Raw genomic sequence first — 14,149 nt, 5'->3', positions numbered from 1 at the left:
AGCAAAAATTCATTTAATTAATGATCTGTCTAATTAAAAACATTCAATATTTTTACATAATGATATAACACAATTTTTCACGTTTCAAATATACAGAATATATAGAATTTCAAGTATACAGAATATATAGAATGTTATAATGAATATATAGAATGTTAATCTACGTATGTAATCCTTTGGTACCTTACAAAATGTTTCACTATTCCACCTGAGCCATCTCTGTTAATAATCTGTACTGATGAACCATGCTAGAATTTAAAACAGATCTTCTGAATGCCCTTCCTAACTAATGAAATCTAAACCCTTTCATTTTTTTCCTCTTGTTTTTATTTCTGCTTTTGAATAAAAACATTCAGATAAATATACATGGACGAAGATCATAAAACGTAAGCTACTTTTATCGGCAACTCCAGGCCTTCTAGTCGGACCTGCTTTCCAATTACACCACGCAGTAAAAAGGCAGAAAATACTTTACACTCTTCCCCACTCTGAGCGTGAGTGGAAAGGAAGAGACCCAACCGCCAAATCACCAGCACCACACCACACCATATTTTTTATGTTCGGGCCCCACTGTAAGGTCCTTCATATTTTTCAAAGTATAGAAACGAGAGAAATATCCTATCTGTGACTCGAATTTTGGATCTCGCGATTGCTATCTGGACGTGCCTTTCAGTTACACCACGAACGTGTGTGGTAAAGAGAGAGTAAAACTCTTACCATAAAGCGTTAATATAGCTGTAGGAATTTAAGATAAGAAAATACATTTCCTGTCGCTTCCCAAATTAAAACAGAAAATTATAATCCACCCCAATTTTTCTCCTCAGATGCGTATTATTTCAAACTGATGCGTATGCGATTAAATCGATATATTCCAAAGAGTTATCCATTGGCCTTCCGACTCTCAACTATTCTGAGAATACGTCAGAGCTGTAGAGTTGGAGGGGAGAGACGATGTGTGGAAAACAGAAGATCCTGTCCAGATGGCACCCATGTTTGCCCAAAACCGTACTTTGATTGCTTCATCCTCATCTTTTGGAGGAGTGCGATGCTGCAAGAAGATGCAACTCGTCCTTACTTCTGGCCCCAGCCAATGGGGTCCGATGTGGAAAATGATTACCTATATGATTACGACGAGGAGGTAAGCTTTTGTATTCGTTTCAGCAGGTTTAATCGCAAGTGATATGAAAGTCTTGATAGGAAAGTCTGATGTAGAATGATTGTTTTATTTTAAATGATGATAAGTATCGGTTTTAATTATTTCATAAAAATCTATATTTAGTTGAATAGTATTTTCGTAATATATTGACTTCGGTTTAAGCACAAAATACGGCGCAAATTAGAAACAAAATGTTTTAAATTTAAAGCACCTCTCTTTTTTATACTTATTTATATTTCACTAATCGTTTAACTTATTTTTGAATGGCTAATGGAAAATACACATATTTTGTTTTTGATTTTATAGCTGTAATTATTATTATATTTTTATTATTTATTAATGGTTTACTATTCGCTGAAATTCAGTGCTTTAAAATATCATTTATCTTTCTTTTGCAATTTATTTCTATTTATCATATATTTCAAAAATGTGTTTATATGCAAACATTACAAATACCTCATTTTTTCGATTTCTTTTCACATATAAATAGTCAAATGCTATAATATCACTTAAACAGAATTCTATGATAAATTTGTTTGACTTTTCCATATTACTTCCTTATAATCCCGCTTAAATTTATGAGACTAAAATATTTTTGAATTTAAACGATGTGTTCTTGATCCAGCAAGACATGCTATTGAAGTAATTGAGATAAAATGTAATTTTGAACTGTAAGTAATTAAAAATAATTTCCAGTAGTTAGCCATTTTCAGAAAAATTTCATTTGAAATTAATCTGTTAAATATTTCAAAATCTTGATAAGAGATTTAAAATAAAGCTGATTATAAAATTCTTTGATCTATTTAAAGTGGAATTATTCACCATTAAAGAAAGTTTTATGCAAAACGAAATGTTTGCTTTAAACTTTGAATTTTTGAACTTTAAAAATCGAGAATAATTAAAGAAGACCTTTAGTGCTAGCTTGTCTCAGTTAAATATTAGTTTTATTAAAAAATTTATTTGTGTAAAATTTAGACTTACTATGGCTTAAACAAGGTAAAGAAAGCTAAAGAATTAAACTTTTATTTCCTTTTTAACGAATATATAGAATATATAGAACGAATATATTTAACGAATATATAGAAAAAAATATATTCAGTTTCTAAAACGGTAGACTAAATTTCAATAGACTAGGACTAGACGTAGATTAAATTTAATTACCTTTTTTATGACTAACAAGAAGGTACTAAAAAGCTCTTTTTGGATTTCTAAACATGGATTAAAATTTTGACTGTTATTAACTGCAGTTTAAAAATGTGTAGAAATTTCTTATGAGGTAAAAGTATTTTAAAGTGCTCTCCATGTGAAAAAGTTTATAAGCGAATCCATAAATTATGTTCATCTTTGAAATCAGCATTGCCAACATTTTTTTATTTTTCAAATTGCAATTTCAGGAAATACGAGAGTGCAATTAACCGCAGTTAATACATATTTTTATCTAGAAATTCCTCTAAGAAGAAAGTAATTTAAACTATTTATGAAGAAAGGCTATTAGATAGAAACTATTTATGAAGAAAGGCTATTAGAAAGGCTGTTAGATAAACGAATGTATGCAAAAGTAGTCTGTTCTGAAAAAATATTATAACTATTAACGCTAATTTTCGCTCTCATTTCTCAGAGTGGAAACAGTCTTGCACTCTGGAGATAAGATAAAAATCTGCTTTATTTGGAAAAGTGTTGCCACTGCTCTCTTTCAAGTCGCAGAGTTCCTTAAAAAATTTATAAGTTTTACAAAATATGAAATAAAAATAGCAGTGGCAAACAAACATTTAATATATTATTCTGGGATTTATTTTTAATTGGAGACGTCACAATTTTTAAGGTAATTTATTGACAGTTAAAACTGCCAAGTTAGAAATCCGATATCAAAGAAAGTAATAAATTGCTTTTTAAATTGAACTTACAGCTATGATTGAAGGAGCTGCTATGGAACTTGCCAATCCGTTAGATCTCAACTCTTTTGTCGGTGACACCGAATATACCGAACCTCGTTTCACCCGAACTTGGCTCCTTTTTCACATTTATGTTCCTGTCATGATAAAATTTACAATAATAATGTTTAGGAGAAAAACTCATTTAATAAATTACAACCCAATTATGTAAATGACAAGTATTTTTAAAAGTTTTTAAGGAAACTAATTCGTTTACACTTTCTTTTTAGTTAACTTTGGAGTAAAGTAAAAAAGTATAAATAAACTCGTAAATTATTATTAATGCAAAAAGTAAAGGATCTTATTTATATAATAAAATATTTTTATGGAGTAGTTCTTGACGAAAATTTATTTGTAATATTTATTTGAATTATATTTGTAATATTGTGGTGAAAATCATTCATTCTAAGAGACTGACTTTTATTGATATTATTATTAAATTGCAAAATATTGCAATTTAATTTTTGCTTCAGAAAATCCAATAATTACTTCTGTCTACGCAGAAAAGTTTTAAATATACATTCAGAGTGCTTGAAAAAGGTACCGTTTTTCTTTAAATACTGGTTACAGCCACAAAGTTTTCAAGTACACTATTTCACGAAATCCTGTTACTCAAAGAGTCGAAATTCAGAACTTTAGGAGATCTGTGGCTAAAAGGAATTTCTAAAAATAAAATCTGACTTTTTATATAATCGCCATAAAGTAGATTTTAAATTTACTATGAGTTTTTCAATTAAAAAACTTCCATATTTTGTAGACTCATTAGGCATTTTTTATATCAGAAAAACGAAGAAATACGCAATGCCTTCGCGGGATTCGAACTCCGGACACCCCAAATACGCTTCCAGTATGCCGCCAGTTACACATGAAGGAATGCGAAAAGGAGGAAGAGAATACCTTATAAGTTTCATGCACAAATGTCATGAACATATTCGTGAATGAATTTAGTTAAACTGAGCTATTCGCCATGCGTATTACCAACAACATATGAAGACGAATTTGGAAAGAGAGGTTTCTCATTTTGGAAATTAATGCTTTGATTTTTGGTTCAAAGAAATTTTGGCATTAATTTGCAGCTGACTAGTTGAACATGTTTTTTATGCGTATATCTACAGATTTTGCATTACGCAAGGTTGTGTTTTCAATTCAACAGAACATAATAATGTTTCATTAAATAAATGTTTGACTGAAGAAGCTGCATATAAATTTGAATATTATTTTTTACAAATTTTTTTCCTTTACAGTGTTAAAATTGATTTCATAAAATACTTTTTACAAAACACTCTCCCTTACAATATGAAAATGCTTTCATAAAACACTTTTTACAAAACTTCCTTACAATGTTGATATTAGTGTCATAAAATAGATTTTGTATAACTCTTTCCCTTACAGTGTTGGAAAGGCTTTAGTAAAATATTTTATACAAAATTTGTTTCCTTACAATACTGAAACTGCTTTCACAATATCCTTTTGTAAGGTTTTGTTTCCTTACATTTTTAAAGCTGCTTTCATAAAATATTTTTACAATGCTTTCATCCTTATAGTATTGAAACAGCTTTCAAAAATTCTTTTTACAAAACGTTCGAAACTGCTTTCATAATATTTTTTCAAAACGTTATGCCTTACAATATTGAAACTGATTTCCAAAAATACTTTTTGTAAGACTATTCCTTACATTTCAAAGTATTTTCGAAAAAAAAAAAAAAAACCTTTTTACACAACATTCTTCCTTACAAATACTGAAACTGTTATCATAATATATTTTTACATCAATTTTTCCTTTTGCAGTGTTAAAATGACTTTTATAAAATGCTTTTTAGAAAAAGTTTTCAGTTACAATGGTGAAACTTCTTTTATAAAATGCTTTTTATAAAACTCTCTCTTACAATGTTGAAACTGCATTCATAAAATACTGTTTTTCCATATAATGATGAAATTGCTTTCGTACATTCCTTCATCTTATCTTAATAAGCATTATGAACATTCATCATATTCTCTCGTTCGTGATCTCGTGGTCTAGCGTTTAGCACATACACTAGAAATGGAAGATCCGCGGCTGGGATCCTGACGAGTATGTAATTGAGTTTTTGTGTTCTTTAGTTTCAAAATACTTGACAGTTTCTACTGGAGTCTGAAATAAAATGTTGTGGTCGATAATTTAGTAAACTAGCTCTCCATATCTCCTTAGTGGCTCTTTAAGTATGGAACAATGAAAGGAACTATGCTATCTGTCAATTAATTGGAACCTGTGATAGAAAAGAGTAAAACAATATTCAGCTATAATAATAGGTGAAGCCTCCACCAATGGCAGTTACAGCGTCAACCCTCCTGGGCACGCTTTTCGCAAGTCGTTGTATGACGGCTATTGGTATTTTCTTCCACTGGGCTTGGAGAAGACATGAAAGTCTCTTCAATGATGTTGGACAGTTGTTGCACTACTTAATTCCGCGATCCAAGTCGTCCCAGAAGTTCTGGATAGAGTTTATGTCTAGACTGTGAGCAGACCCCGGTCTAACCCATTCGGTTAATCCCGCGTTGTCACAATACCAAACCACGGTAGACCTCGGAAAAGGAAAGCTGGCGTTGTCATCCTGAAAAGTAACATGGGTCCAGCTTGAAAACCTGCCACAACATAAGAGTAACACTGACATTCAAAATAGTGCAATATATAGGTGTCAGCGTTGAGTTTACCATGAATTTGAACCAAGGGTCTGAGTCCATAGCAGAAGAAACACCCCGTGACCATAATTTAACTTTCGCCGAGCTTTACTGTGGAACAATGCATTCGGACAGCAGACGTTCTTCAAGCAGACGCCAGACCCAGACTCTGCATCCGAAAGTGTTTCGTCCCTCCAGTGAAGACGTTTTCACTGATCTAATTTTCAGTGTCGACGTGGTTTGCACAGCATTAATGGACTTTTGCGATGAAAGGATTATGGGCCGCAGCACGAACATACAAAACAAGCATATATGCTTCCTTACGGATTGTATTTATCGAAACAACATTCCTGAATACCTGTTGAAACTTTACAGTATGGGGAGTGCGGCTCTTCCGAATTTCTCTGGACAGGACCTGTCAGTCTCTATCTCCCAATTTCGTGGGCCTGCCGATTCGGGGCACATTCCGAAAATCACCGCTTACCTTCCACTTCTAAATCACATAGGTCACTGCTGATTTTAGGGAATTCAGCTGGCTTAATAAGCTTCTTAAAGATCGGCTATTTCTGTGATACCCGACGATTACACTTCGTGGCATCTTACATGCGACAAATTCCAATGTTATTTCGTACACGATATTTAACGGCGAAGGGCATCACATATATCGAGACTGCAGATATCGGCATTTCCATGGGTGTCCAAATACTGATTGGCATGTAGTGTATTGCAGTCTTATGTGTATGCGTTGTAGTGTAAAGGGTAGCATGTCTATTTAGAATTTGAAAGATACATGGTACGAATCCTACCGTTCGCGTAGCTGAATTTTTACGTTTGTTTTTCCGGCATTTACAGATAGATATCAACATAGGTGTCCAAATATTATTGGCATCTAGTGCAATGCTTTCCTATGTGCATGCGCTTGTAGGTTAAAAGGGTAGCATATCTAGTTAAATTTGAAAGATTCGTGGTACGAATCCCGTCGTTGGCATAGCTGATGTTTGTCTTTCCAAAAGTCTGACCATACAGCATTATAATGGAAAAAATACGTTAATTATTAATGCGTATATGGAAATAAGACCTGTAGCCTGTTCATTCCCATGGATAAAATTTTTGTATTTTCTATGCTTTTTTCTTATCGCTAGTATTAAATAATGAAGAATTTGTAATTAATTTCCTCGTATTGTGGAAAAATGACTATGCGTAGAGCTCTTAAATTTTGAGCATATTCAGTCCTCAACCCGAACACAGGCACCTCGAATTTCGAATATTGAATTTTGAATATGTTTTTTATTAATATTACATCTTGTTTGAATTTAATGAATTTTTGATCAACAAACTCAGCGATTTGAAAGAAGCAGTAGCAAAGCTGTTCGAATTTTTTTCTTTTCAGTGTGCCAGACTCTTGCCTTTCAGGAATATGTAAGATATTCACCAGTAATATATATCGCATTGAAATGATGCAGTCACCGGTGCGCCTGTGCCCGAAGCCGGTGCGCCTGTCTTTTTGCGTTAATGTGTTACCATTCGGCGAAACATTAGATATTTAATTTTTCTTTCAAACTTAATCTGTCTGTTATTGAATAACATACTAAGCAATTTAAAAGCAATCAATACAGTTCTTCGTGTCTATTATTATTAACTACTGGACCCGTAAAATTATACTAAGTGGACTCATTAAAATCATTATATATATATGCAATATATTTTTTTGATGTTACCTATTTTAGGCGGCTATCCGAGCAAATTGCTATTACACTCATGTCTATAAATTAAGGATAATACAAAATCAGGCAAAGAAAGAGTTAGAAGCAAAACAAATTTGACTTATTTGTAAAGCTTATTTATTAAACAAAAGGTAAAGAGCAAAAAACGATGCTATATGTTTGATATTATTAAAAAAAATTAGCGATTTTTTCTCCCTGGAGCAAATTACAAAAAACACCTATTTACAAAAAACCAATATTACATGGTTGGTATGATTGTTAATACATTGTATGTCTCCCAGACGATGCAATACAGTCCGTGCAACGCCTAGGCATGCTGAGTATCAAATTATCGATCTGATCTTGGGGGATATTACACCACTCAAAACGCAATGCTCTCCGAAGTTCCGGTTGACATGTAGGAGGAGGTTGACGGGCTGCAACTCGTCTTCCAAGCATGTCCCACACCTGCTCTACTGGATTCAAGTCCGGTAAGAATGCTGGCCAGTCCGTACGGGTGATATCCTCCGATTGAAGGCATTCGCTTACGATGTTTGCACGGTGAGGACGGGCGTTGTCATCCATAAACACAAATTGTGCGCCCATGGCGCCCCGAAACAAACGTACATGTTGTTCCAGAATGACATCCCGATAGAATTGGCTTGTCATGGTTCCAATTCGAACATGCAGGTCAGTTCTGGAACCCAGAATAATTCCACCCCAAACGAGCACTTCTGCACCACGGTAACGGTGTCGTTCAATGATGTTTTCTTGGTGGTAACGGGTACCTGGAGCTCTCCATATGAAAGTCCGGCGAGAATCAGACTGCAAGCTAAACCTGGACTCGTCGGAAAACATCACACAAGCTCACTGTTGCGGTGTTCACAATGCATGCTCTCTACTCCAGGTTAACCGCAGGCGACAGTGAATTGCAGTAAGTGGAACGCATCTGACAGGTCTACGAGCATATAGACCAATCTGCCCTAAGCGTCTGTACACGGTCTGCCTTGAAATTGTCGTACCAGTGGCTGAAGAGAGCTGACGAGACAGGTCTGAGACTGTGCTCCGCCTGTTTCTTTTGGCAGTAACTGCCAAATACCGGTCATCATTTGGCGTTGTAACTCTGGGGCGACCTGTGCTGTAACGTCTACTCACATTACCATCATCTTGGAATCATTGCCAAAGCCTGGAGATGACACTCTGGGCAATTCCAAGTTCGTCTGATACTTCCAGTTGGGTACGCCCACATTCCAGACGGCCGATAATTCTATCACGTAAAAAGTCATCCAAATGCGTCCTTTGTGTCATAACTATTCGGTTATTGCACTGAAATGCTTATAAAGCGCCTGCGAACAATTTTACTTCTTTGCCTGTCTTCCTTATATATCACTATCTTACACTCTCGTCATTGTGACGTACCATCGGTGACATCTGATTACTTCCTGAAATTCGCATATGATTCTTGAAGATGTGTGTAGTGATTTTACACGTGATATATTTATTTTAGAGTTCGATTTCCGCGTGACTCCGAATTATCCTTAATTTATGGACATGAGTGTATTTACTATATTTAAAATGCTGTCTCTAAAGCAATTTTTGAAACATAGTTATTCTCTGGTAAAAACAACTTGTCATTCAATTGCTCAGCGGAAGAAAGATCTCAATGCATAAATATTTTCTTTTCCCTCAAAAATAGCTTCACATTTGTTTTCGAAGTTCCAGAAAGAGTGATACCATTTTCCTGGAGTGATACCACTTTCATCTCTTTTTAAGAATACAGACAAATGAACTTTCTGGAAAACATCAATTAATTCTGCTGTAAATACTCAAGATTTTCCTTTTCGGATAATATTTTGGAACTTCGGCATGCAAAACTTCATTTTGAAGCATTTTTTAAATGTTTTAAGAGGAAACTTTTAAGAGTTTTAAAAACAAACACAATTTTAAGAGCATATTTTTGAGTTTGGTCAATAACAAAGCTTATATTTTATTTTAAAACTTATTTTTGTAAAATAAGTTTTAAAATCCTAATTTGGATGAAGAAAAATTATTTTTGTAAGTCTAATTTGAGCGCGAAGTCACTTATTCATCATTATAAGCTTTTATTTAGTTTTTATTTAGTTTTAAATGTTCTTGGCTATGGTCCGAAAGTTTTCATCGGTTTTTAACCTACTTCCTGATATGCTATGTAATTCAAATTTTGTACACACACTGTCTGTAGATGACACTATAGTGTGATGAAGTAATTTCTTTCAAAATTCAATTTATATTTTTTTAATTTAATGTTGAAAAATTTTCCCACATATCTTTATTTAACCGAATAAGCTAAAAAGCTCAGAATTTTACGCTTTGCACCATCAGATAGAGCGGACAAAAATCTCTTAAATAAGATTGCTATAAGAGACTAATTTCTGCTCATTTTGGCAAAATTGCTGGATGTTTTTGATCATTTGACATAAATTATTGTTCGAAGTAAAAGAATGATTATTCATTTCTGGAAAATTATTTTTTCAATTGAGTAATTTGATTGATAATTTGTCACTGAGAGTAAAAACGAAGAAAATAAAAATCTTTTAAAGAAGTTTTAAAAAAAGTAAGCTTTTTGAAACTCATGAAATGATTAATGAACTATAAAGACAAAAATACTTTGTCATATAGTTTAATGGGAATAAGATATTAAATGATTGTATTTATTAAATTCATCTACAATTCTGTATCACGAATAATAAAAGTATGTGCACCTAAATAATAAGAAAACCTAATAATCGAATTGCTTTGTCAAAAATGCAAGGTCAAGGACACTCCCTTTATCAACGATCCTCCACTTTTTTATCATTCGCGATGAAAAATTGCAGATGAATTGTGCAAATAGAATTATAGAATCTCTTGCTCCCATTAAATTACATGATGAATAATTTTTCTATTTTTTTGTCCATTGTGAATTTTATCTTTTTTAAATAAAAATTTGCTTTTCAAAAAGTTCTTTTATTTATATTTATTTATTCATTTAAATTTTTTGATGCAGAGGATGTTTACTTAATTTTTGGAATGATTTTAGGACTGTTTAATTAATTTTTAAATTATAAAGAATATTTCTTTAAAGGTTTGATGGGATAACGTTTCTCTGGAATATAAGTCTGCATCATGATCTCTGTGACAGAACACCAAAGGTTAATCAACTAATATTCGTCAGGGAACTTTGCAGGTTGAAAAGGTGTAAATGCAATGCCTATATCAGTCTTCATTTTCTCAACGAATGCAGTGGTACTTTTTGAAATATAATTTCTTGCTTTGTCTTAATGAGGTTTCATTCTTTGAAACTCATTGAGGTGAAGAAATCTAATTTATTTTGTAAATATCGGATGCAAAACGTTACTTGAGATATGTGAGTTGATTTCAAGACTTTTTCCAGTCTTTTTATTTTTAATTTCCCAATGTAAAAGAATCCTGCGAGAAGAATTGTTTTAAGCGGAAAAGGAGTTTGTTATAAACAGCTTTCCAGGTAAAACAGAATTCAGCGAAAAATCTTGCAATCTAGGAAACGCTTAAGGGAAGAGTTCATCTGTTGTACATATGTCGAACAGCCAGATACGTGATATTCTTCTTTGCAAGAATACCTTCCCACGTTAAAAGAAATTTACCAAACAAAATTATAATTTTGGTCTTAATTTAAATTAAAATCTAAATTATGTGTAGAGAAAAGCTATAATTTTAGACCTATTTGAATAACTCAGTTTCAATATTACTTTTAAAATCTACTAGCACTAAGTGAAAGGTTGTGGAATTTTTTTTTTTTTTTTTTTTTTTTTTTTTTTTTTTTTACCGTAACTTTTAAAACTAAGAATCCCTTAATTCTTGCATATGAAATTAATTTTAATTAAATAAATAATGCAATAAATAATGTTTCAGTTTACTAGCTTGTGTGCATTACTGTATAAATAAATAAAGGTGAAAAAATATGTAAGGTAATTCTATAAAAATATTGAATGTTTTTAATTAGATATTATCATGAATTAATACATATTTATTTTAAGCAGTCGGATGAAAGAGTAAAAAAACTAAATACCTTAATAACTGCATCTATTGCTTTTAAATAACTTAGTTTGTTAACCAATAATAGAGAAATTAAATTTGAAAGATAAATATCTTACATTTTGCTAAATGGCAATAGATTCGAATGAAACGTTGTAGGGCTTATTTATATTAATTACCCAGTTATTTTGTGTTCTGTATCTGTACTGCTAATGCTCTCGTTTCTTTTTGCTGCCAGAATGCAAATTAGCTTGAGTGTATTAAAATTAAGGAGCATGTTTCTAGTGCTGAGGACTACGTTAATAGAAGTTATTTTAAGATAAGTCTTCCTGTTTTTGACGTTGCTTATATCTTGCCAGTAATGCTGTCATACCGATGCAACTTCTGCGTTTAAATCACTCTACGTAGCCCTTGGTTAATAAATACTTAACTTTAGTTTTAATTTAAAATTCCATCTTAAGTTCCTGCCATAAATACTGGCTGATTTGTAAGCACCAGATGTGCCTACTGTTCAAATTACTTAGTTTTAAGTAAAAAAGGTCTTTTACACCCTTCTAATATTTCTGTTTAATAGCGATAAGTGGTTTATAGTTTATTGGGGATTAAACTTTTAATAAAAGGCATACTCTCTGAAAAGTGAATCAATGTATTTACAATGGGCGGCGCGAAACAGTGTTTCGGACTACTAATTCTTATTTGCAAATATGTTTTCCTCGTTTTATGTCAATGAAGAACATTTTTATATATTAAAACATTTAATTCCTCTTTGTTTCTAAAATAGTCCGTACTATTTCATTTTGTACTGAAAACAATGATACCTATACCAATAGTATCAAAAAATAATAATGCCTAAACGTTACTCATATATTTTTATTTCCTGAAATAAAATTGAAAGGGCAACGACATTTCTATTAAAACCAGGCCACTAAAAAGAATTTTGGCAATACGTTGAATATCCGCCAAGGACTCAAGTTTTCGACAGAGTCATTTTTCTAACGTTAAAACATTTTAAAAATATTTTTGGAATCAGACAAAAAATTGCCGCTCTTGCTATAAATCAAAATGTCGTCGTTTAACATATCATAGAGCTTATTTATTTTTAAATACAGTATTTTCTTCATTACAGTCACTTTTATCAACATTTTATGTAATTTGTTTCATTATTTTAATTTGAAAGTGATTGGCATAGATGAATTCTAATATTAGAGTATATAAAAGAAAAAACCATTAGAGGGAACGAAATTCCAGAAAAATTTCCAGAAAGAGATCTTGAATACATGCAGAAATTTTTCCTTTCATCATGTTTGCAAAATTTTGTAAATTTTCAAATAAACTTTGCGAAAAATATTATTTAGTTCTATTATTTTTATAACTCAAATTAAGTTCAAATAATTTTTGGGAAGAATTTTTTTGTTGTTCTATTGTTTTTATAATTAAATACATGTTTTCTGCAGCTGACAGCGTATTTAAAAATATATTTGAAATCAGGAATTAAAACTTAAATCTTACTCATTACACATATTGGACTTTAATTATACTTCCAATAGTTTTATTTTTTTAAATTTTAATATTTAATGTTTAATGTTAATATAAATGAATTAATAGTACTTAGTACTCTGATTAAAAATTATAAGGAATTATAATATCTTGTATTCTTTGGTAGCAGAAACTAATTAGACGTTAAAAGACTGTGTAGTATTTTCAGTACGACAATGCCCAGAGAAGGATGTAAATAGCTCTTTATTAACTCAAATTAAAATTCACAAATGGCACATACTCGTACTTGCAAAAGCATGGCTTAACTCAAAAAAGGCAACGAGTAATTTAAAATTAAATAAAGTAAGTTAACCTAATGTCTTCACAGGTTACTGAACGCGCAGAATGGCTCTGACTCAAAAGTCGGCGTAAACAAGCGTAATGGTAAACAGCTGTCAACGTCACAGAAGTGTAATCGCTAATAAATCAAATATGGCAAAGTGGCCTTCAAGCAGACAGTACACGCATTAAATTCACCTTCCAAAACCTTTCCTTAATACTAACTTATTTCTACCTCATTTTGAATACACACGCGCTAATTCATTTACATTCTGCCAAGAAAGCGTGAGTTCAAAGCAAGAGCGATAGGAAAGGTTGCTTCAATTTAAAATTAACTGTCAATGAACCCCCTCCCAAATGATTTATTTAAAGAAATTACTTGCAAAATTTTTCAGAGAGCTATTAAGAGACTCATCGACATTTTGCAACAATTCGTATTTCATTTCTTTTTATTATTTGGGAATGAAATTACTCTTAATTAAGAATTTTTGCTTTGGCGATTTTCCAAAATGGAGAAGGTAATTGTATAAATGACATGCATTAAGGAGTTTTTTCGCAGTGAAATTTCTTCTATAAAAAAAAAGCTTAAAATGTTGAAGAAAACCTCTCAGATTAATTTTTAAAAACAAAAAATTTATAAGTTGTCTAAGATGTTAAAGGCGGGCAAAGAATGCACGAAGATGAAACACTCTGCGATAGTCATCCACTTCAATTTACGAGTAACAGTCGATCAAGTCGGAAATGTAGATCATAATGATCGTCGTTTAACAGTTAGGGATATTACTGTACAATTTCGCATTCATCTGGATCTTGTCAAGCAGTTTTGAAAAAGGATTTGGATTTGTGGTAGGTTA

General features: G+C 32.0%; 1 protein-coding gene across 1 annotated transcript in view; it reads left to right on the top strand.

The window, feature by feature from the left end:
• The first annotated feature begins 841 nt into the window (after window positions 1-841).
• LOC118190514 (uncharacterized) overlaps window positions 842-14,149 on the top strand; it is an 87,674-nt gene continuing 74,366 nt past the window's right edge. Inside the window, exon 1 of the mRNA XM_035361234.2 lies at window positions 842-1,138. Within this exon, the coding sequence (XP_035217125.2) occupies window positions 845-1,138 (294 nt within the window). The 5' untranslated portion in view covers window positions 842-844. The remainder of the gene's footprint in view (window positions 1,139-14,149) is intronic.

This window comes from Stegodyphus dumicola, chromosome 4 (assembly GCF_044657685.1).
Source record: "Stegodyphus dumicola isolate Sdum_Otavi_A_Nest chromosome 4, ASM4465768v1".
Taxonomy (NCBI): Eukaryota; Metazoa; Arthropoda; class Arachnida; order Araneae; family Eresidae; genus Stegodyphus; species Stegodyphus dumicola.
This window is presented reverse-complemented; position numbering and strand designations above follow the sequence as displayed.